The sequence below is a fragment of the Lithobates pipiens genome, unplaced genomic scaffold (genome assembly GCF_037356315.1).
Source record: "Lithobates pipiens isolate NorthernLeopardFrog02 unplaced genomic scaffold, aLitPip1_a1.2 Scaffold_1, whole genome shotgun sequence".
NCBI lineage: Eukaryota > Metazoa > Chordata > Amphibia > Anura > Ranidae > Lithobates > Lithobates pipiens.
The window spans coordinates 88,051,874-88,075,389 of record NW_027507685.1 but is presented as its reverse complement, the minus strand read 5'-3'; the positions used below and the strand labels follow the sequence as shown (position 1 = coordinate 88,075,389).

At 46.4% G+C, this 23,516-nt stretch overlaps 1 protein-coding gene across 3 annotated transcripts in view; it reads right to left on the bottom strand.

The window, feature by feature from the left end:
* The window catches only part of LOC143943175 (uncharacterized), a 195,582-nt gene that overhangs the window by 58,598 nt on the left and 113,468 nt on the right, over nucleotides 1–23,516 (bottom strand). For all 3 annotated transcript variants that reach the window (XM_077464812.1, XM_077464963.1, XM_077464890.1), the window contains exons 5-6: nucleotides 18,757–18,905; nucleotides 14,765–14,877 (exon numbers count right to left, since the gene is read on the bottom strand). In XM_077464812.1, coding sequence (XP_077320938.1) covers nucleotides 14,765–14,877; nucleotides 18,757–18,905 — 262 coding nt within the window. The remainder of the gene's footprint in view (nucleotides 1–14,764; nucleotides 14,878–18,756; nucleotides 18,906–23,516) is intronic.

The following is a 23,516-nucleotide window of genomic DNA, read 5'->3' as shown; positions in this document are numbered from 1 at the left end:
AGTTTATTTTTTATTTTTTCATGTGTGTATATGTGTATGTGTATGTGTATTTTAAGGGTATTTTATATGATGGTATATTTGTGAAAGCATTTCCAGCAATGGGAAAAGCAAATACTAACAAATTTGATAAGAATTGTATTTTTGGAACTCAGACATGACCCCTTTAAATAGATTTATGAACAAGAAGAATCTGAATAAATCAACAAGCAGCCATTGTTACATGAAAATAAATAGTCTCATAGTGAAATGAAGCTTGGGGTACCTACTGAGGCAATAACAAATAATAATAATAATATAATTAGCACTAATATACTTGTTTGGTAATTGGAATATAGATGTACTAGACAGGAAGGATAAACAAACTGTAATTTACATAAGGGTGGGGCCTAATGGTAAAGCTGGGATTGGTGTTGTGGGAGTTACTAGCTATAATGAGGGGAATTGTCAAAACCACACTTAAAATGGTGGCGGAGGACTTCCGGTGCCCAACTTCCGGTCCCGAACTTCTGGGGTAAACATCCAGTGACGCACTTCCGGTTAGACAGGAAGTAGCTTTATGGATATAGTCCGGTCTATCCAGAAAGAAAAAGATGAGAAGGGTGATGTAGAAATGTATTTAGAGTAAGGGGATTAGGAAATCGGCCACTGAGGATGTTAGAAATCATATATCTGTAGCGGGGGGGGGGGGATTAATTAAATCAATTACATGGAACCATACTAGTAAGGGCATTATTGCCCTATAACAAGATGGCGGAACCCACCTCGGGTACAAACGGGGATGAGATCCCAAACGGAATCATAAGGTTGGGGAACCAACTAAAGAAGGATAAAATGCCTGACAATTACAAACAATGATTTAAAGGTAGAGGCATTATTGGTTATAGGGAAGGGGCCAGTTTGTAAATAGGGAAAGGTCGGGTATGCACTTCCGGGATCAAGATGGCAGCAGCGTCACTTCCGGTGGCACAGTAACAGGTAATTGGGGGCATTATAAAAAGGGGGGTTTGGGGAGGGCTCCCAAAGCTTCCCGACGACGCTCAAATGCGAAACGCGTAGGAGTTGTGGGAGACATACGGTCCTTGAATACAAGCCAAGAACAGGTCGGCCCAGTGGAGGGAGACTAACACCACCTGCGGAACATCAGTGGCTTGCCCGATTTTAGAGCGGTTTTCTCATTGCTGGAAAGGCTGGAAAGGCTTGGTGTCGGCCAATAGACACATTGAAATGTGAGTGCAATACGTTTTTTTATAGATTTTTCCATTAAAGTTAAAACGGTTTTACACTATATTGGTTCCATTTAATTTTGTATGAATATATGGATGTTGAGGAATTGCTAACGGGAGGAATGCGTTGTGGATTGGTTATCCGTTGATTGAACCGAATGCTTACTGATTGGGGACATCTGGTGAGTGGCCATTCTGCTTGGTGACGGTGGCACAGTTTTGGTTATTTTAGTTGACACAAGTGGACTTTTGATTAGAAGATGATCGGTGATTAAGACGGCACAGTTGGAGTAATCGAATTAAAATATCGCACAATAAGGACGCTATATTTTTTGTAATTATAAATTAATGTCTTGTGTATATATTTTGGATAATATGGGGGCACAGTGATTATTTAGTGAATATAAGTATTATTAAGCATACTCTATTGAGAAGGGGGTAGTATAACTAGTGAGTGGGAGGCGCAATCCCCTAAAGATATATATATATACATCATTCACTTACCCTGGTTTATCTGGGGGGGGACTAGGACTGGGATTGCAGCGGACCCTCAAGCACAGCAAGGGGGAGGTTGAGCGCCGGTACAACTTGGTATTTTTGGCACATGTGAATGTGCTTGTATAAAAAAGTTTCATTATCAACAATGTGTGGCTTCCTTTTTCATTGCGCATAAAATGTATTTGTAGTCAAATTTTAGTTTGTGCTGAGAAGGAGTGTGATTTACTAAAGACAACTCCACTTTGCACTCCAAGTGCAGTTTCAGGTGTACTTTTGCAGTGCACTTGTAGTGCATAGTGGATGTGCCTTTAGTAAAAAGCACCCACAGTGAGGTGTAAATTTGGACAATCATGCCATTTTCCTGCCATGGTGCTGAAAATGAGCACGATTTTGGTCAGTAATGCACTACATACATTAGTTACAAAAACAAGGTGTGTGTGTAGCAGACCCACAACATGATTATATTATCTGAAGAAGAGACTGTCCCCTTATTTGGCTCTGAACTTGGGTTTGCACTGTTGGTGAAAAAGGCACAACTTCAAAAAAAATGGCAAAGTGTGAGGCCACAGTCTGCCATTCCTGTGGCGTTGAAGGACACTGTGTGTAGTGAAACAAGAACAAAAATTAGTAATTTGACAAATCAACATTGCAAGCAGATTAGACACCCACATTTTTGGTCCAAATTAGTATAACATTTTGGGAACTGAGTATTTAAAGCCTAAAGTATAAGGTCCCCTTATGAGAGTCATCACCCCCCCCCCCATCCCTCCCCCACCCCCCATATCCGCCATCTGATGGGCCCTTGCTAAAAAATTAGGGGGGATGTTTAGGACAGGTAACCCTCTCCACTTGATTGAGAGCTGAATGCCGAAATAATGTGTGCTACTTTGTGAAGCCCCTCCTTACTTACACTATTGGCAGCCCACCGGACAGGTAAGAAGTGTCATAATAACAAAATGAAAACAAAATGGAAGCACATTTTGACATTCTGCTATTACATATCAAGAAAATTAATCTGTTAAAAAAAAAATAGCATTTGAAAGTATTGAGGCAGGCCCTTACACTACATGCTTTGGGGAATTCATCCATAAATGTGACCATCAAAAAGGTAGGTATAGTGTCTATTGGGTTTGGTCAAGTCATCAGATAGAGGATTGCTATCAGCTGAGGTAGCAGTTGGGGGGTGGGAGGTTACTAATGAGTTTGGCACAACCCCAAAAATTTAAAAAAGGTCACTTTGCATGAAATGAAGCACACACATCACATTTGTAGACATTTTAGGGGGTGTTTAGGGGAAAGCAATACTATGAGCTGACAAAAAACATTGGTAAGTGACTAGACTATAGTTTTTTGGGCCAAGAAGAGCATGGTGGGGAAGTTAGTGAGGCAAATATGCATGAGGAGCATATGAATTAGAGCATATCGCAATGATGGTAATTAGGGAATGAGGAAAGAAATGCAAGACATTAGCAATCATGAAATACATAGAATGTGATGTTTAAGGATAAAACTTAGCTTCATATATGCCTTCTGCAGGACCTGAATGATGGCAGAACAGGTCTCTGGAATAATGATCCCCAGAGCCTGGGGGGAGATGCCTGTAGAGAACTTGAGGTCCTGAAGGCTTCTCCCTGTCGCCAAGTAGCGTAACGTGGCGATGAGCCTCTGCTCCGGAGTGATGGCTTGCTGCATGCAGGTATCCTGCCTGGTGATAGAAGGGGTCAGCAAAGCCAGCAGATGGTGAAAAACGGGGTCCGTCATCCGGAGATAATTCCTGAAATGATCAGGATTATTCTCGCGGATAGCAAAGGCATGTGCGAGAACTGGTCACGCTGGCGCAACCAATTCTTGGTCCACAAACGCCTCCCCTCCCTGTTCATGGACCGGGCTTGTGTCAAAGTAAGAACCCCAACACGAAGCCCCTGCACTGCACAAACTCTACGAGTACGTAGACGAAACATGGTTTGAAAACAGTCGGCTCGTCAGAACGGACACCAGAAAGCACTGATAAACAGCAAGGCCTGAAAGAACGACCTGAATAGCAGAAGCAAGCAGACAATAAAAAATGCCTTTCAAAGCGTACTATACCAAGATATAGTCCACAATGAGAAACAAATACTTAATGACTGCACGCACTGATTATCAGATACGCACATGGGTGTCCGCAGCAGGGGGCAAGGGGGGTCAAGTGCCCCCCCTGGAATCCCCAAGGTGTTGCAGCCGCCACCATGCTGCATTTTTTTTACTGAGTCCGCCGGCGGCTGCATCCTCCGCTCTCTCCTCTGGATCACAGAGCGGGCTGCCTCTGTGTTCGGCGGCAGCTCTGTAACATGGCCCTCCCCAGACCTGCTTGTGTGATAGTAGAGAGAATCAACGTTCCGCCTATCACACGAGTCGGTCGGGGGGGCGGGGCCATGTTACAGAACGGCCGCCGTACACAGCCAGCCAGCGCTTTTATCCATAGGAGGAGATGCTGCAGGTACAGCCTGCCCTGTGTGCCACAGTGCCTGGATAGGAGGATCGGGGGGGGCTGCAGGGGGCCCCCCTGCCAATTCTCCTATCCAACTTATTTTACTGTCCCCAGTTCACCTTGTGCTCCCTGCTCCCCCCCCCCCCCCAGTGCTCTCCTCCACCACACTCTCCTGCCTCCCCCCCAGTGCTCTCCTCGACCACCACACTCTCCTGCCCCCCCCCCAGTGCTCTCTCCTCCACCACCACACTCTCCTGCCCCCCCCCCAGTGCTCTCCTCCACCACCACACTCTCCTGCCCCCCCAGTGCTCTCCTCCACCACCACACTCTCCTGCCCCCCTCCAGTGCTCTCCTCCACCACCACACTCTCCTGCCCCCCCCCCCAGTGCTCTTCTCCACCACCGCACTCTCCTGCCCCCCCAGGGCTCTCCTCCACCACCACACTCTCTCCACTCCCCCCAGTGCTCTCCCCCTTGCCCCCCAGTGGTCTCCTCCACCACCACACTCTCCTGCCCCCCCAGTGCTCATCTCCACCACCACACTCTCCTGCCCCCCCCTAGTGCTCTCCTCCACCACCACACTCTCCTGCCCTCCCCTCAGTGCTCTCCTCTACCACCACACTCTCCTGCCCCCCCCAGTGCTCTCCTCCACCACCACACTCTCCTGCCCCCCCAGTTCTCTCCTCCACCACCACACTCTCCTGCCCCCCCAGTGCTCTCCTCCACCACCACACTCTCCTGCCCCCCCCAGTGCTCTCCTCCACCACCACACTCTCCTGCCCCCCCATGCTCTCCTCTACCACCACACTCTCCTGCCCCCCCCAGTGCTCTCCTCCACCACCACACTCTCCTGCCCTCCCCTCAGTGCTCTCATCCACCACCACACTCTCCTCCCCCCCACAGTGCTCTCCACTCCCCCCAGTGCTCTCCCCCTTGCCCCCCCGTGCTCTCCTCCACCATACTCTGCTGCCCCCCCACACTTTTCTCCTCCCCTGTTCTTGCTGCCCCCCCTGCTCTCCAGCTCTCCCCATCCTTCTCTAGCCACCATTCCAGTGCTCTCCCCTCCTGACCCCTCCAGTGCTCTCCCGCCCTGTTCCCCCCAGTGCTCTCCACTCCACCCAGTGCTCCCCCCACAGTTCTCTCCTCTCCTCCCAGTCCCCTCCCCTCCGTGCTCTCCCCCCTGTTCTTTCCCCTCCAGTGCTCTTCCCCCCCAGTGCCCTCCACTTCCCCCACTGCTCTCCCCCCCAGTGCTCTCCTCTACCCTCCAGTGCTCTCCCCCTGTTCTCCCCACCCAGTGCTCTCCACCCCCCCCAGTGCTCTCCCCCCTGTTCTTCAGCTCTCCCAATCACTCTCCAGCCCCCACCCCAGTGCTCTCCAGCCCCCCATTCTCCCCACCCCTGTTCTCTCTGCCCCCCTGGTGTTCTCCAGCCCCCCCAGTGCTCTCTACCCTTTGTGCTCTCCACCCCTGTTCTTTTTGGCTCCCCCCAGCACTCTCCACTCCCCACTTCCCCTGCATTTTGCCCCCACCCATGTGCTCTCCACCCCACATAGTGCTCTCCAGTCCCCCGTGCTTTCCACCCCTGTTCTTTCTGGCCCCCACTGGTGCTCTCAAGCTCCCCCCATTGCTGTCCACTCCCCCCTGCTCTTTGTACCCCCCCAGTCCTCTCCAGCCCCCGTGCTTTCCACCCCTGCTTTTCTGCCCCCCGTGCTCTTCACCACCCTACACTCTTAGCCCCCCCAGTGCTCTCAGCCTACCGTGCTCTCTACCCCTGTTCTTATTGGGCCTCCCCAGTGCTCTCCGCTCCCCACCCCTGTGATCTCCACTCCCCCTCGCTCTTTGCCCGCACCCATGTGTTCTCCAACCCCGCCAGTACTCTTTGCACCCCCTTCTCTCCAACTCCCACCCAGTGCTCTCCACTTCCCCAAAACCAGAGGACAGGCTGACTGGGGCTGGAAAATGAGGACAGCTGAAGGTCTAGGTGGCCAGGGACCATGCCATCTCACAGCAGACTGATCCTCTGGAAGGAGCACCGTCCCTATCCAAAACGAGAACAGACCCTGCCTGCTGCTGGCCATCATGGATATCCTGCTGGCATGCAAGGTACCGTACCAAGCATCAACAACACACCTTCCCACAGACAGATTGCGGACTGGGACATGGGGCACAGGAGGGGCTGCAATGATGGACACAGTGAGGCTGCATTCACGGCACAGTAAAGCTGCATTTGATGGACACAGTGAGGCTGCGTTTGATGGACACAGTGAGGCTGCATTTGATGGGCACAGTGAGGCTGCATTTGATGGGCACAGTGAGGCTGCATTTGATGGGCACTGGTGAGGCTGCATTTGATGGGCACTGGTGAGGCTGCATTTGATGGGCACTGGTGAGGCTGCATTTGATGGGCACTGGTGAGGCTGCATTTGATGAGCACTGGTGAGGCTGCATTGAGCTCTTGCATCAAGTTTGCAGTCTCTGACCATCTCCTGTAGAGAGTCTGGAGAGGAGTCAAGAGTGGGAGCACCGCCAGGATGGGGGTCATGGGAGAAGTCAGACTTGTGTGGACTGTGAACAGGAGACTATAGGATAAAACCAGAGCCACCAAGCTGGAGCCGACTGACTGAGCCCTGCACAGTGCACCTGAGAGGAGGTCAGTGAAAGCACCGCCAGGCCAGTCGGGGGGGGGGTCACTGATGTAAGGGGGGAGTGAATACGATAATGTAAGGGGCACTGATATAAAGGGTTTCCTCCTTTATATTAGTAACCACCCCCCTTACCTTCGAGTATTCTTTCTGCAGAAGGTGCCCCCCCCCATGTTCTGAGTTCCTGGGGTCCCCCTTGATGATTGATCACTTACCACTATTAAGGCCACAACAGATGTATTGCAATGTAAAAAGATGTACATTCTCTAGGCTATATGGGCATGGTACACAGCCACCTGAGTAACCTTGCGGACGCCCATGCTTTCAAAAACCAGCCCTGGAAAAAATTTCATACCAGCCTCACAGCATTATTATACCAGCCCAACAGCATAACGTCATTATTTTCTTGTTCATGAAAGGGAAAACCATACATTTTACCAGTTAATAGTGGTAAGTGATCAATCATCAAGGGGGACCCCAGGAACTCAGAACATGGGGGGGACCACCTTCTGCAGAAAGAATACTCGAAGGTAAGGGGGGTGGGTTACTAATATAAGGAGGAAACCCCTTACATCTTTGCCCCTTACATTATCGTATTCACCCCCCCCTTACATCAGTGACCCCCCCCCACCGACTGGCCTGGCGGTGCTTTCACTGACCTCCTCTCAGGTGCACTGTGCAGGGCTCAGTCAGTTGGCTCCAGCTTGGTGGCTCTGGTTTTATCCTATAGTCTCCTGTCCACAGTCCACACAAGTCTGACTTCTCCCATGACCCCCATGCTGGCGGTGCTCCCACTCTTGACTCCTCTCCAGACTCTCTACAGGAGATAGTCAGAGACTGCAAACTTGATGCAAGAGCTCAATGCAGCCTCACCAGTGCCCATCAAATGCAGCCTCACTGTGCCCATCAAATGCAGCCTCGCTGTGCCCATCAAATGCAGCCTCGCTGTGCCCATCAAATGCAGCCTCGCTGTGCCCATCAAATGCAGCCTCGCTGTGCCCATCAAATGCAGCCTCGCTGTGCCCATCAAATGCAGCCTCGCTGTGCCCATCAAATGCAGCCTCGCTGTGTCCATCAAATGCAGCCTCGCTGTGTCCATCAAATGCAGCCTCGCTGTGTCCATCAAATGCAGCCTCGCTGTGTCCATCAAATGCAGCCTCGCTGTGTCCATCAAATGCAGCCTCGCTGTGTCCATCAAATGCAGCCTCGCTGTGTCCATTAAATGCAGCTTTACTGTGTCCATTAAATGTAGCCTCACTGTGTCCATCAAATGCAGCTTTACTGTGCCGTGAATGCAGCCTCACTGTGTCCATCATTGCAGCCCCTCCTGTGCCCCATGTCCCAGTCTGCAGTCCCTGTCTGTGGGAAGGTGTGTTGTTGATGCTTGGTACGGTACCTTGCATGCCAGCAGGATATCCATGATGGCCAGCAGCAGGCAGGGTCTGTTCTCGTTTTGGATGGGGACGGTGCTCCTTCCAGAGGATCTGTCTGCTGGGAGATGGTGTGGTCCCTGGCCACCTGGACCTTCAGCTGTCCTCATTTTCCAGCCCCAGTCAGCCTGTCCTCTGGTTTTGGGGAAGTGGAGAGCACTGGGTGGGAGTTGTAGAGAAGGGGGAGCAAAGAGTACTGGTGGGGTTGGACAACACATGGGTGGGGGCAAAGTGCGAGGGGGAGTGGAGATCACAGGGGTGGGGAGCGGAGAGCGCTGGGGGGGGAACTTGAGAGCACTGGGGGGGCCAATAAGAACAGGGGTAGAGAGCATGGTAGGCTGAGAGCACTGTGGGGGCTAAGAGTGTAGGGTGGTGAAGAGCACTGGGGGGGCAGAAAAACGGGTGGAGAGCACAGGGGCTGGAGAGGACTGGGGGATACAAAGAGCAGGGGGGAGTGGACAGCAATGGGGGGGAGCTTGAGAGCACCAGTGGGGGCCAGAAAGAACAGGGGTGGAAAGCACGGGGGACTGGAGAGCACTATGTGGGGTGGAGAGCACTGGTAGGGTTGGAGAGCACATGGGTGGGGGCAAAATGCAGGGGGAGTGGAGAGTACAGGGGTGGGGAGTGGAGAGTGCTGGGGGAGCCAAAAAGAACAGGGGTGGAGAGCACGAAGGGTAGAGAGCACTGGGATGGCTGGAGAACACCAGGGGGGGGCAGAAAGAACAGGGGTGGGGAGAATGGGGGGCTGAAAAGCACTGGGGTGGGGCTGGAGAGTGATAGGGAGAGCTGAAGAACAGGGGGGAGAGCACTGGGGGGGAAGAACAGGGGGAGAGCACTGGAGGGTAGAGGAGAGCACTGGGGGGAGCAGTGGGGAAGTGGAGGGCACTGGGGGGGAACAGGGGGGAGAGCACTGGAGGGGGGAAAGCACTGGAGGGAGTGGAGAGCACTGGGGGGAAAGAACAGGGGGGAGAGCACTGGGCAGAGTGGAGAGCACTGGGGGGAACAGGGCGGGGGAGCACTGGGGGGGGACAGGATGGGAGAGCACTGGGATGGTGGCTAGCAAAGGATGGGGAGAGCTGGAGAGCAGGGGGGGCAGCAAGAACAGGGGAGGAGAAAAGTGTGTGGGGGGGCAGGAGAGTGTGGTGGAGGAGAGCACTGGGGGGGGGGGCAAGGGGGAGAGCACTGGGGGGAGTGGAGAGCATTGTGGGGGGGAGGAGAGTGTGGTGGTGGAAAAGAGCACTGGGGGGGCAGGAGAGTGTGGTGGTGGAGAGCACTGGGGGGGGGGGCAGGAGAGTGTGGTGGTGGAGGAGAGCACTGAGGGGAGGGCAGGAGAGGGTGGTGGTGGAGGAGAGCACGGGGGGGGGCAGTAGAGTGTGGTGGTGGAGGAGAGCACTGGGGGGGGCAGGAGAGTGTGGTGGTGGAGGAGAGCACGGGGGGCAGGAGAGTGTCATGGTAGAGGAGAGCACTGAGGGGAGGGCAGGAGAGTGTGGTGGTGGAGGAGAGCACTGGAGGGGGGCAGGAGAGTGTGGTGGTGGAGGAGGGCACTGGGGGGGCAGGAGAGTGTGGTGGTGGAGGAGAGAGCACTGGGGGGGGGGGCAGGAGAGTGTGGTGTTGGAGGAGAGCACTGGGGGGGAGGCAGGAGAGTGTGGTGGTGGAGGAGAGAGCACTGGGGGGGGGGCAGGAGAGTGTGGTGTTGGAGGAGAGCACTGGGGGGGAGGCAGGAGAGTGTGGTGGAGGAGAGCACTGGGGGGGGAGCAGGGAGCACAAGGTGAACTGGGGACAGTAAAATAAGTTGGATAGGAGAATTGGCAGGGGGGCCCCCTGCAGCCCCCCGATCCTCCTATCCAGGCACTGTGGCTCACAGGGCAGGCTTTACCTGCAGCAACTCCTCCTATGGATAAAAGCTCTGGCTGGCTGTGTACGGCGGCTGTTCTGTAACATGGCCCCGCCCCCCGACCGACTCGTGTGATAGGCGGAACGTTGATTCTCTCTACTATCACACAAGCAGGTCTGGGGGGGGGCATGTTACAGAGCTGCCGCCGAACACAGAGGCAGCCCGCTCTGTGATCCAGAAGAGAGAGCGGAGGATGCAGGCGCCGGCGGACTCAGTAAAAAAAATGCAGCATGGCGGCAGCTGCAACACCTTGGGGATTCCAGGGGGGGGGGCACTTGACCCCCCCTTGCCCCCTGCTGCGGACGCCCATGCACAACAGATGTATTGCAATGTAAAAATATGTACATTCTCTAGGCTATATGGGCATGGTACGCAGCCACCAGAGTAACTTCCAATACAAAGTGAAGATGAATTATCTGTTATATAACACATATGTGTTACCAGTGGAAAGATTTTCATGAGATTGCCGAAAAGGGGCGGAGCATGAGCGGCCTTAAAATTATGCCCCCCTTGGAAAAAGTTCTGCGGACGCCCATGGATACGCAAAGACAAGCAGAAACCAAAGAGCAGTAGCGATCTGAACCACTAATGTGAAAAGCGCAAATCGTCTCTCCCCAAACTTCTACTAACACGAGATCAGCAGAAGGAGCCCAAAGGGTGCAGGACATGATGCTGAACTTGCCTTTTCTAGTCCCGCCGTACACGGCTTACATCACCGTGTTCTTGGCAACCGCAAAATCCGACAACTTGGTCCAACCGTGTGTTTGCAACAGTTTCGGACACAATCCGTCGAACAAAATCCAACGGATTTGGTTGGCAAAATGTCCGACCGTGTGTACAAGGGCTAAGACCATTTTTTTTGCTTCTGTTGCTAGAAGAAAATTTGGAGAAAGTGGTCTAATGCAGTGTTTTTCAACTCCAGTCCTCAAGGCGCCCCAACAGGTCATGTTTTCAGTCTATCCTTTATTTTGCACAGGTGATTTGATCAATTTCACTGCCTTGGTAATTACCACAGCAATTTCATCTGAGGGAAATATTGAAAACATGACCTGCTGGGGTGCCTTGAGGACTGGAGTTGAGAAACACTGGTCTAATGGCTACAACTACATGCTTCTAGATAAAGATTTTTTTTGTATTTTCTTTGAATTTTTTGATCTGACCTCATGGAGACATCCTAATCTTTTTTTCCAAATATTCACGTTAAAAACAAATGAATGCAGCCCCATTAAGGACATCATGGGGAAAATATCGTACCATGGCCACTAGATGAAGATGAGGAGCATACTTATTTTTATTTCCTATGATAGTCATCATCCCCTAGTGACCATTGTGTAATATAATTTGTATACAATGATATTGGCTTTTCTTATGATCTTTTAGAAGTTCTTTCAAAGCACATAGAGAGGTTGAATATTCATCTGCATCCTCAAGAGGACACCTTGATACTGATCTAATGTAAACAACCCTTGGACCATTTTTTTTTTTTCTGTTTTTGGTCACTAGATGAAGATGAAGAGCATACTTTGTTTCTATGCATTGGGGTTTATCTGAGGTCTGACAATTATGTATTGGGGCTTATCTGATGATGATGATGACTATCATAAGAAATACGTATGCTCCTCATCGTCATCTAGTGGCCATCGCAATGTATTTTCCCCATTATGTCCTAAATGGGGCTGCATTAAAAAAATTTTTTAAAGTGAATGTTTGGGGAAAAAAAGATTAGGGTATCTCCAATAAGTCAGATCAAACATTCAAAGATAATACAAAAAAAATCTTTATCTAGAAGTTTGTAGGTGTAGCCATTAGACCACTTTAGGAATTAATCATATAATGTATAAAATCAAGCCATGTTTCTAAAATGTTCTTCTATTAACAGAAGCAAAAAAAAATAGTCCATGAGAGTTTACATTGGATCAGTATCAAGGTGCCTCTTGAGGATGTAGACGAATATTCAATCCTTATATGAACCTTGTAAGAACTTCCAGAAGATCGTAAGAAAAGCCAACGTCATCCAAATTGTAGAGTCTTTACTCTTATTGTGCAACAAATAAACTAATGGAATGTTTCAAATACAAGCAGGTACTAAAGTTCTAATACAGATTTGTCAAAAATGATTAGAGTATCCACATAGGTCAGGAGGAAGAACAATCATCACCACTGCAATGTCAATATTGGAGGTTGATGTCATATAAGGCAAAGACGTACAACTCTTATTAGAAAAAGCAAAGTGTATAGCAAAAGTCCCACCATGACAGCAATGTACCACAGAAAGATTTGTCCTTAATCAAAAGTTCGAGCAGATAGCACATAGAACTCTTAGGCCCCATTCACATCTTAGCGATTTTCTGCTCAAAACTTGTAGCTCTAAAGCACTCAGCAAGCCAAGTCCCATTAATTTAAATGGCTCCTTTCACATATAAGAGCTCTGTCGCCTCAAGGGAAACGCCTCAAGCTCAAAAAAGTACATGAGCTTCTTTTCGGCAGATTGGAGACAGGTTGGGCCCCATAGACTTCAATGGGAACGCCTGAAAATGTGCAACATGAGCGTTTTACGAGTGTTTTGTCCTTCATTTTCTGCTCAAACAGCAGCTCTCCACCCCTAACCCCCTCCACTTCTCCTCCTCCTTGTGCTTTCTATTGGCTAAACAAAAAATGCCTAAACCTGTAAAACGCTTGTCATACACTTCTGAAACACTCAAAACTCTCAAATAAAGAGCAAGTAAATTGCTACATTCAGGTGTGAATGCAGCCTTATAAGCAGAGCAAGGATCCCACAATGCATAATTGTCAGACCTCAGATCAGCCCCAATTCATAATTGTCAGACCTCAGATCAGCCCCAATGCATGCACTTCTGACCTTGGATAAGCCTCAATGCATGCAATTCAGATCTCAGATCAGCCCCAAAGCATTTACTTCAGACCTCAGATCAACCCCAATGCATGCACCTCAGATTTCAGATAATCCCCAGCGCATGCACTTCAGATCTCAGATCAGCCACAACGCATGCACTTTGGACCTCAGATCAGCCCCAATGCATGCACATCAGACCTCAGATTAGCCTCAGTGCATGCATTTAAGACCACAGATCAGCCCCAATGCATGCACCTCAGATTTCAGATCAACCCAGAACATGCACTTCAGATCTCAGATCTGCCACAATGCATAATTGTCAGACCTCAGATCAGCCCCAATGCATGCACTTCAGACCTTGGATCAGCCCCCATGCATGCACTTTGGACCTCAGATCAGCCCCAAAGCATAAATGTCAGACCTCAGGTCAGCCCCAGTGCATGCACATCAGATCTCAGATCAGCCCCAGTGCATGCACATCAGACCTCAGATCAGCCCCAGTGCATGCATTTCAGACCTCAGATTGGGCCCAATGCATGCACTTCAGACCTCAGATCAGGCCCAATGCATGCACCTCATATTTCAGATCAACACCAGCACATACACTTTAGATCTCAGCTCTACCACAATGCATGCACTTCAGACCTTGGATCAGCCCCAAAATATAATTGTCAGACCTCAGATCAGGCCCAGTGCATGCACATCAGACCTCAGATCAGCCCCAGTGCGTGCACTTCAAACCTTGGATTAGCCCCAATGCATGCACTTTGGACCTCAGAGCAGCCCCAAAGAATTTTTGTGAGACCTCAGATCAGCCCCAGTGCATGCACTTCAGACCTTGAACCAGCCCCAATGCATGCATTTTAGACCTCATATCAACCCCAATGCATAATTGTCAGACCTCAGATCCACACCAGTGCATGCATTTCAGGCCTCATATCAACCCCAATACATGCATTTCAGATCTCAGATTAGCACCAATGCATGCATTTCAGACCTTAGATCAGCCCCAATACATAATTGTCAGATTTCAAATCTGCACCAATGCATGCACTTCAGACCTCAGTTCAACTTCGATACATTAATGTCAGACCTCAGATCCACACCAATGCATGCACTTCAGACCTTGGATCGACCCCAATGCATGCAATCAGACCTCAGAACAACCCCAATGCATGCATATCAGACCTCTGATCAGCCCCCCGCACAGGCTACCATCTTACATGTGCAGACTGGCTTCTCCTGCACAGCACACCAACGTCCTCAGTGGCCAGCAGGCTATCTGTAACATCAGGGAGGTTGGTAGGCAAAGCTCTGCAACTGAGAGTCTAGTGAATTGTCAGTTACAGTCAATGGCAGCAGGGGCCGGTGCAAATGGCATCAGGTGCGTGTGTTGCCAAAACCTTATTTAGAGGACATGCTGTTTTTTTTCAGGGGGGGGGGGGGGTGGTAGTATGTATGTATGTATGTATGTATGTATGTATATATATATATATATATATATATATATATATATATATATATATTCATTTATAATTTGTTGTATGCTGGGTGTGTCCAGACAGCACGGGCACCTTTTTCTTTGATATAATGGGGTTTGGTATTTAAAAAGTGTGGCAGAGTTACTTTTTCAGTTTTAGATTTAGAGTGGAGAGGGATTAGAACCCCTGTCTCCTCAATAGGAGATGGAGGGCAAAAAAAGATAACTTTAAGAAGCGAAATGACTTACACCAAAGCACATCTATACATCACTCACAAGATTAATGATCTGAGTAGTGACTTCCAAGTCTGATATATATAATGTTACACTCCTCGGGGACCCCAGTAGTGAAGAGCAGCCTGCCAGTCCAAGGCTGTCCAGCCAGTTTCCTAATGGACACATAAAATAAAACATTATTTTCAAAATTAATTAAATTGTGTGTTTGTTTGTTTCAAATAAAAAAAAAGATACTTTCACATCTACATTTACCCCATACTGGTCACATTTCAGATATGGTGCTATAAATTCAGAAATCCCCTCATCATTACTTTCAGACATAATAAACATATTAATATTTTCTTTTGCAGGACAAACAAGGCTTACTTACTTATAAAATATATATATATATACACACACACACACACACACACACACACACACACACACACACACACACACACACACACACACACACACACACACACACACACACACACACACACACACACACACACACACACACACACACACACACACACACACACACACACACACACACACACACACACACACACACACACACACACACACACATACATTTCTCTCCTTGTAGAAAAGCCCTTTTTTTTATTTACCATTGTCTTGCCTGGTAAATGTGTATAAGTGAGACGTGAAAGTGAAAAATTTACATGAACGGTAGAATGGATATATTAGAGAGAAGGGGTACGAGGGGGAATACCCCTTCCTCTTTTTTTTTTTTTTTTTCTCTTCCTCGTTTAAATAATGACTATATATATATATATATATATATATATATATATATATATATATTCTCTCTATCTATATATCCGTTGTAAATAGAATCGATTTGTGTTAAGATATACTCTGTGATACGCATACAGCCAAATTGTTTTTGTCTATGGTGTCCTTTTATGAAGCAGTGAAATCTATTCACTGCTTCATTCTCCGGCATTCACATAGGAGATCTTTCTCCTCTGTGTGCCACTATATGAAGCGGAGTAGATCGCTTCACACTTGGAGGAGTGAAGCGATCTACAAACGCTTCTAACACTGGAGAACGGCCCCTAATACTGGAATCTCGTGAGACTTTACGAGATTACAGTACTAGAAATTCACAGATACACAGAGATGTCAATTTATTAAGCAGTGATAAATTATCACAGCTCAGTACACTGACACGCGGTGTGATTAATGTTAGTGAAATAAAGCGTCCCCCTACATAATATATACATGTATACACACAGACATTATATATACATGTATATACACACACATTATATATATATATATATATACACATATATATATATATATATATATATATATATATATATATATATATATATATATATATAATGTGTATGTGTATACACATACATATGACAGGGGGACATGGTTACAGTGTTGGGGGGGTCTGAACGAGGCATAAGGAAGTTAATTATCTTCCTCTTTCCTCCTCAGATCCCCCCGATTCCCTCTTCACTACCCCAGTTCTCCACCTCTGAGTTGGTGAATCGGGGCGTGTGAATTCTGACACAGATCACCAGTGAAGCGCTGAGATCACAGCTTCATAAAGTGACCGTTACTGTGTCAGTCTATGTGGATTCTCCATGTGCGGAGATAATCGGCGGGAGAACAAGTTCAAACACTTCTCCCCCCGATTATCTCTGGTTTATATACTGTTTATGGGCTGTGATCAGCGGCGATCCTCTGGATCTCCACTGATCATTGCTTCATAAACGGACACCTATATGTATAAAAATTGTTGAAATAAAATACAGAATTAAAAAAATAAAAATAAACATTAGTATTTTCTTTTGCAGGACATACAAGGCTTACTTAGTTATAAAAATTATATATTTGATAGATTTTAGTGCCTTTATCTATATATAGATATAGATATACACACATACTTTTTATTTTTTATTTTTTTTGGACAAATGTCAAGAACAATTTTAAGGACTACCATAGATAAAAAGCGAAAAAAATGTGCAACATTTATTCTACAATTTGTCCATTTATAATACTAAAATTAACCAAGGTTATTTACAAAAAAAGTATGCATTTTTTTTTTCTTTTTTTTTTCTTTTCTATTAATCATGTAATAAAACAAACAATCATCGAAAACAGATATATGTGTACTAAAAGTGCAAAAAGGCCCACTTATTTTACAGCAGTGCACCCCAAAATAATAATAATACTAATTAGAAAACGGTAAGTGAAAGCTTAATAAAAGATGTAAAATATATACCGGTACATGTAATCCTGTGCAATCTATGGCCAAAATGCCACACCATTTTTTTTTAAATAGTTCTTTTTTTGTTGTTTGCCCAATGCAAGTTATAAAGACTACTGTAAATACAAAGTGGAAAATTGTGCAACATTTATTCTATAATACGTCCATTTCCTTTTATGTGTAACAAAACAAACACCATCTAAAACAGGTACACAGTATCTCACAAAAGTTAGTACGTCCCTCACATTTTTGTAAATAAATTTAATTCTATCTTTTCATGTGACAACTTTGGGTTTGAATTACTAAAGGCAAATAGACTGTGCACTTGTGCAGTTGCTCCAAAGCTTAGTAAATGACTTTGCGAAGAATAGCCAATCGCATACAAGAAAAATAAAAATAAAAACATAATTTTTGCTTGCGCATGGTTGGATGATAAAAGTCAACAATCAGAAGTCAACTGATTTTCTGCTTGTTTACTAAGCTTTGGAGCAACTTCCCTTGCAGGGTTCAACTGCACTTTGCTACTTTTCTACAATGTAAAGTAGTGAGTGTACAGCTTGTATAACAGTGTAAATTTGCTGTCTCCTCAAAATAACTCAACACACAGCCATTAATGTCAAAACCGCTGGCAACAAAAGTGAGTACACCCCTAAGTGAAAATGTCCAAATTGGGCCCAAAGTGTCAATATTTTGTGTGGCAACCATTATTTTCCAGCACTGCCTTAACCCTCTTGGTCATGGAGTTCACCAGAGCTTCACAGGTTGGCACTGGAGTCCTCTTCCACTTCTCCATGATGACATCACAGAGCTGGTGGATGTTGGAGACCTTGCACTCTTCCACCTTCGGTTTGAGGATGCCCCACAGATGCTCAATAGGGTTTAGGTCTGGAGACATGCTTGGCCAGTCCATCACCTTTAACCTCAGCTTTTTTAGCAAGGCAGTGGTCGTGTTGAAGGGAATTGGAATACTGCCCTGCGGCCCAGTCTCTGAAGGGAGGGGATCATGCTCTGCTTCAGTATGTCACAGTACATGTTGGCATTCATCATTCCCTCAATGAACTGTAGCTCCCCAGTGCCGGCAGCACTCATGCAGCCCCAGACCATGACACTCCCACCACCATGCTTGACTGTAGGCAAGACACACTTGTCTTTGTACTCCTCACCTGGTTGCCGCCACACACGCTTGACACCATCTGAACCAAATAAGTTTATCTTGGTCTCATTAGACCACAGGACATGGTTCCAGTAATCCATGTCCTTAGTGTGCTTTCTTCAGCAAACTGTTTGCAGACTCTCTTGTGCATCATCTTTAGAAGAGGCTTCCTTCTGGGACGACAGCCATGTAGACCAATTTGATGCAGTGTGTGGCGTATGGTCTGAGCACTGACAGGCTGACCCCCCCCCCCTCAACCTCTGCAGCAATGATGGCAGCACTCATATGTCTATTTCCCAAAGACAACCTCTAGATATGACGCTGAGCACGGGAACTCAACTTCTTTAGTTGACCATGGTGAGGCCTGTTCTGAGTGGAACCTGTCCTGTTAAACCACTGTATGATCTTGGCCACTGTGCTGCAGCTCAGTTTCAGGGTCTTGGCAATCTTCTTAGCCTAGGCCATCTTTATGTAGAGCAACAATTCCTTTTTTTCAGATCCTCAGAGTTCTTTGCCATGAGGTGCCATGTTGAACTTCCAGTGACCAGTATGAGAGAGTGAGAGCGATCACGGTGTCGCGCATAAAACCGCCTTGTACTTTCATGCAAGATACTCTTGAACACATTCTTGTGAACTCACCTTTTTTAGGAAGTACAAAACCGACAGGATTTGGCCAGAGACCTTGGATTAGTCCTTGGACCCTTCTGCTGAGGACAGATTTTTCTTGGATATGTACAAAGCTGCTAATCAAAATCGATACCTCATTGTCCTCAGTTTCGATTTCTAGTCTACAACAGAAGCAAAACATATTTTTCACATCTTTTTTGGTGTTCTTCATCTGAGTATCGTCATAAATATTAATCCTAACTGGATGACATTTTAAAAAACTATTTGCAGTAACGTGCAGTACTTATGTGGGAGGGACAAATGTTAGGCTCTCCAGGTAGAATGTTTTTCATTCAAACAGAATAGAGAGAATCGGGAAAATACTGCATTATGTCTACTAGATGGAGCTAACCATCATGCTGTAAAGAGCTGTATAATAATGGAAATAATAGTAAATAATGATTTCATTATTCTTTATGCATTCAATTATTATTTAATTAATAAGGATTTAATTGCTTATAATAATTGAATGTATTTATTAATATTCTATTAATATTTTATATTTTTAATTACTATATTTATGATGTATGTATCTTATTATTTAATAATAATAATAATAATAATAGTATTACTTATAATTATATCATTTATTTAATAATATTCTATTAATGTTTTATCTATTCAGTTACAGGCATACCCCACTTTTAAGTACACAATGGGGTTTTATTTACTAAAGCTGGAAAGTGCAAAATCAGGCTCCCTTCTGCATAGAAACCAACCAGCTTCCAGGTTTTATTACCAAAGCTTAATTGAATAAGCTGGGGTTAGAAGCTCATTGGTTTCTATGCAGAAGGAAGCCTGATTTAGCACTTTCCAGCTTTAGTAAATAAACCCCAGTACTTAAAGGTGGGGTATGCCTGTATTATTTAATCAATAATTTCATTACTTATACCAATTTTTTTTCCACAATATTCTATTAACGTGTTAAACCCACAAGGGTAAAATCAGTCTGTATATGCAGTAAAGCACGCTTGTTATATTCACGGTGGAACCAAAGGGGTTAATCCTCTGCATTGTGTAAAAGGGCTGTTTGATCCTGTCTCCTCTGATTCTCCCATTCTTCCACTGCCCCCTAATCTTTTCCTGATAACTCAGAGTCTATGGAGTCAGGCTGCACATGCTCAGTTTGGTGTGAATTGCTAGAGAGTTTTTTTTTTCTTGGGAGTGCACATGTGATCAGCACAGGGCCAATCAGCACTGTCTAGACAAAGGGTCTGGGGTCTTTCAGTCTTGTGGGACAGTCAGAAAATTCCTCCTACAAGCTTTAACCAGACACAGATAGAAGTCACAAGACTGCTATATATTGCTGATGAGAAAAGGTATTTAGCAGTTAATATTTACAAAAATAATTACATTTGCATGTTCTGTGTACTGTGGGAGACCAGATATAGTGAATGCTTCTGGGTTTAGTAACACTTTAATGTTTTTATATATTTTTTTTAATATCTTAAAAAATAAAAAAATTTAAATCATTATGTATTTTATTTTTATAAAATCATCATTTAATAATCATTTAATTCCTAAGATCAGCCGCTCTATCTAGTGGCCATAATGCGGTATTACCGTTTTTGCTCCCACTTGTACCGAACAAATGTACCTTCACAGGCTGAGTTTTTATAAATGTAACCCCTTCGTTTGCTTTGTGCACTGTTTATTACAAACATTTTTTTTTGTTTTTTTTACCCATTGTTAATGCTTTAGTGCTGCTGCTCTCTTGTAGCTGCTTCCTGTCTACATACACTCCGGTGATGGCTGCACGACATTTCAAAGTTAAAACCAGCCCTGACACTCTCTGTAGACAGAACGAGGCTGCAGGAGATCAGCAGCACTGAGATATAAAGAATTTATTTTAAAAAAGTGTTTACAATTTTTTTTTTTTATATAATACGCAGAGCTTTACTAGTTAGGGGTTTAGAGCTACTTAAAATATGTGCATTCAATAATTCCCGAAAGCGTGATCCATTCAGTAAGTGACTGCAGGGGACTGATTATTAATGCTTGTTAAAGTGAAAAAGTAACACTTGTCTGTGAATGCAGACTTGCCCTGGATAGCGGCTCGCCTTATGTGCAAACATTTTTTTAGAGTTCCGGTAAGCGGGACCAACGTTAGCCTTATGGGATCAGAACACCAAATCCCCCCCCCCCCCCTTTCATAACGCCATTAAAGTATGGCTTATATACAGAAAACACACAAATGTGCTGATGGGATACTGATTAATCCCTCTTATTACATCGAATGTCACTGCGATGAAATCTATTATGACATCAGAGCAGCAGAGCGCCCACAGAGCCGGGCTCTCATTGGCTGTAAATACTTGCATAGCCCACCAGAAATCCTCACACTTTATAAATATCCTATACTATATGCAAATTCTATTTAATAACTTATTATTTAGTGATTGACAGGCTGGCTTTTAATTTCTGCAATGTGATTTCTTTCTATCTATATATATATATATATATATATATATATATATATATATATATATATTTCTTGATCATACATCACGGGACACAGGAGCTTCATTACATAGTGGGTTATATAGGCACCTCTGGTGATTGGACACTGGTTAACTCCAATTAAGGAGAATTCCTCCCCTATATAACCCCTCCCATATGGGAGGCACCTCAGTTTTTTTGCCAGTGTCTATGGTGTTTGGTCACGTAAAACTTTAGCTCTGTGCAGATCCCTGCGGGGGCCTAAGGGCTACAACAAACCGGATCCATACCTCGGGCCGATATTTGACTCCCAAGATGGTATGGTACCCGGGCCTTGTCAGCCGAAGAAGCGAGGTTTGGCCTGTAAGTCCTCTCCTATTGGAAGACTGGGCTCTGGGAAACCCAGACTTGGTGTACTGTTTATACAGAGCGCACGTAAGTTTCTGGCAGAGTCTTTTACATGGCCCAGGTAGGAGGCTCTTCCGAGAAAGAGCCCCAGATAAACCTGAAGGTTGGCTAACACTGCCTGCCGTGATGGGTGAAGGCTGGAATTTGTCTGTTTCAGCAATTCCTGTGGCGAGGATAGGTAAGGGAAGTTAATCCTATATATTTAATTATATGATGGATTTCTTCATTTTGAGTAGTTGTATGTCTTACCTGGTTCCCACCACTAGAGGGAATAAGAGCAGCCTGATGCATACTTACATGCCTTTCAGTACACACGCTCAGTGAAGCCTGGTTCTCCAGCTGTCTCACGTCTCCACTGCAGTCCCTGTCACAACAAGGTAACACAGGGGTCCCACATAGTCTGGGGGTCCCACGCAGCTCTGGTGGAGTTCTCCTTCCCCCCCCCTGGATCCTGCGGTCCTCATGCACGCGTGCCGGGCGCGTTCTCGGCCTAATGGAGGAGGGGGGAGTGTGGTTGTGAGCCGTGCACGTCAGTGTGCATGGCGCTGTACTGCGCAGGTGCCAAGTGGCAGATTTAAAAAGCCCAGAGCGTCAGGGGGATGTAAGTGTGAGACACAGGAGCTGTGGGCAGTAAGCATTCGAGGGGATTGGATCCAGGCAAACCTTAGACACCTACTCAGCATCAGGTTGTGCAGTTTAAGCATATATATTTATTGTGAGACTTTAAGCACAACAGTGATTGCACTTGTACTAGTACCTCTGCTTTATAGCTTAGGACTATGTCTCCTCGTAAGAGGGTCTCAGGGGGAGGTAGCAAAGGCACTGGTAAATCACCGCCTAGGTCCAGGGGTTCTAAAGGTGCCTGTAAGTTACCATCCCCCCCTGCAAGACTGAAGCCAGCCTCTCAAGATGAGTCAGTGCCCCTGTCAGGATTTGCAGCCTCTCCTTATGTCCCAGCCCCGGTTTATGTCACTGAGGACTCCCTTAGGGCTACATTGGAGGGGTTTATAGGGAGAATAATGAATTTTATTTCTGCTTCCCTGAAAGATAGCAGGAAAAGGGGTAGATCCCCTCCCTCTGCTGAAATTCCTCTCTCAGATGATTCTTCTGCAAATGAGGAGAGATCCCTGTCTTGGGACAGGGATCAGGAGCAGTCGGATGATTCAGAGGAAGAGGAGAGAGTCACCTCCTCCCAGGCGCTCAGAAAACAGGTGCAGTATTATACTGAATTGGTGCGTACCACATTCAGAATGCCTGCTGCTGAAGTCGCTACGTCCTCTGTTTCTTCCCTGGGAGTCAGGGAAGCCCCACAGACTACCTATTCCTTTCCAATTCATCCCTTAATGGATGAATTGTTGTATGAGGATTGGGGGACATCCCGATAAACTGTTTGCTCCTCCTAAAAGGTTTTCTATGCATTATCCTCTGGAGGAAAGTTTCACCAAGAAGTGGGGGTCCCATCTGTTGATGCAGCTGTTTCTTGCGTGAATAAAAACCTGACTTGTCCCTTGGATAATGCACAGGTATTTAAAGATCCAACTGATAAGAAGCTGGAAACCTTATTAAAAGTCTCCTTTTCCATGGCTAGCGCTGTAGTGCAACCTACAGTCGCAGCCGTGGGGTTGTGCCAGTTCCTCAAGGAACAGGTTAAGCAGATGCTTGGGCTCCTTCCCAGCGAGGAAGTAGAGAAGTATGCAGAAATGCCTCATATTCTGTGTTTCATGATTGATGCGATTTTGGATTTTGTCCAACAAGCATCACGTTTGTCCCTCATGTTGGTACACATGTGAAGGGCCCTATGGCTAAAGAATTGGGCAGCTGAGCTGTCATGCAAGAAGCATTTGATCGGGTTCCCGTTTAAAGGGGACCGTTTGTTTGGAGAAGAA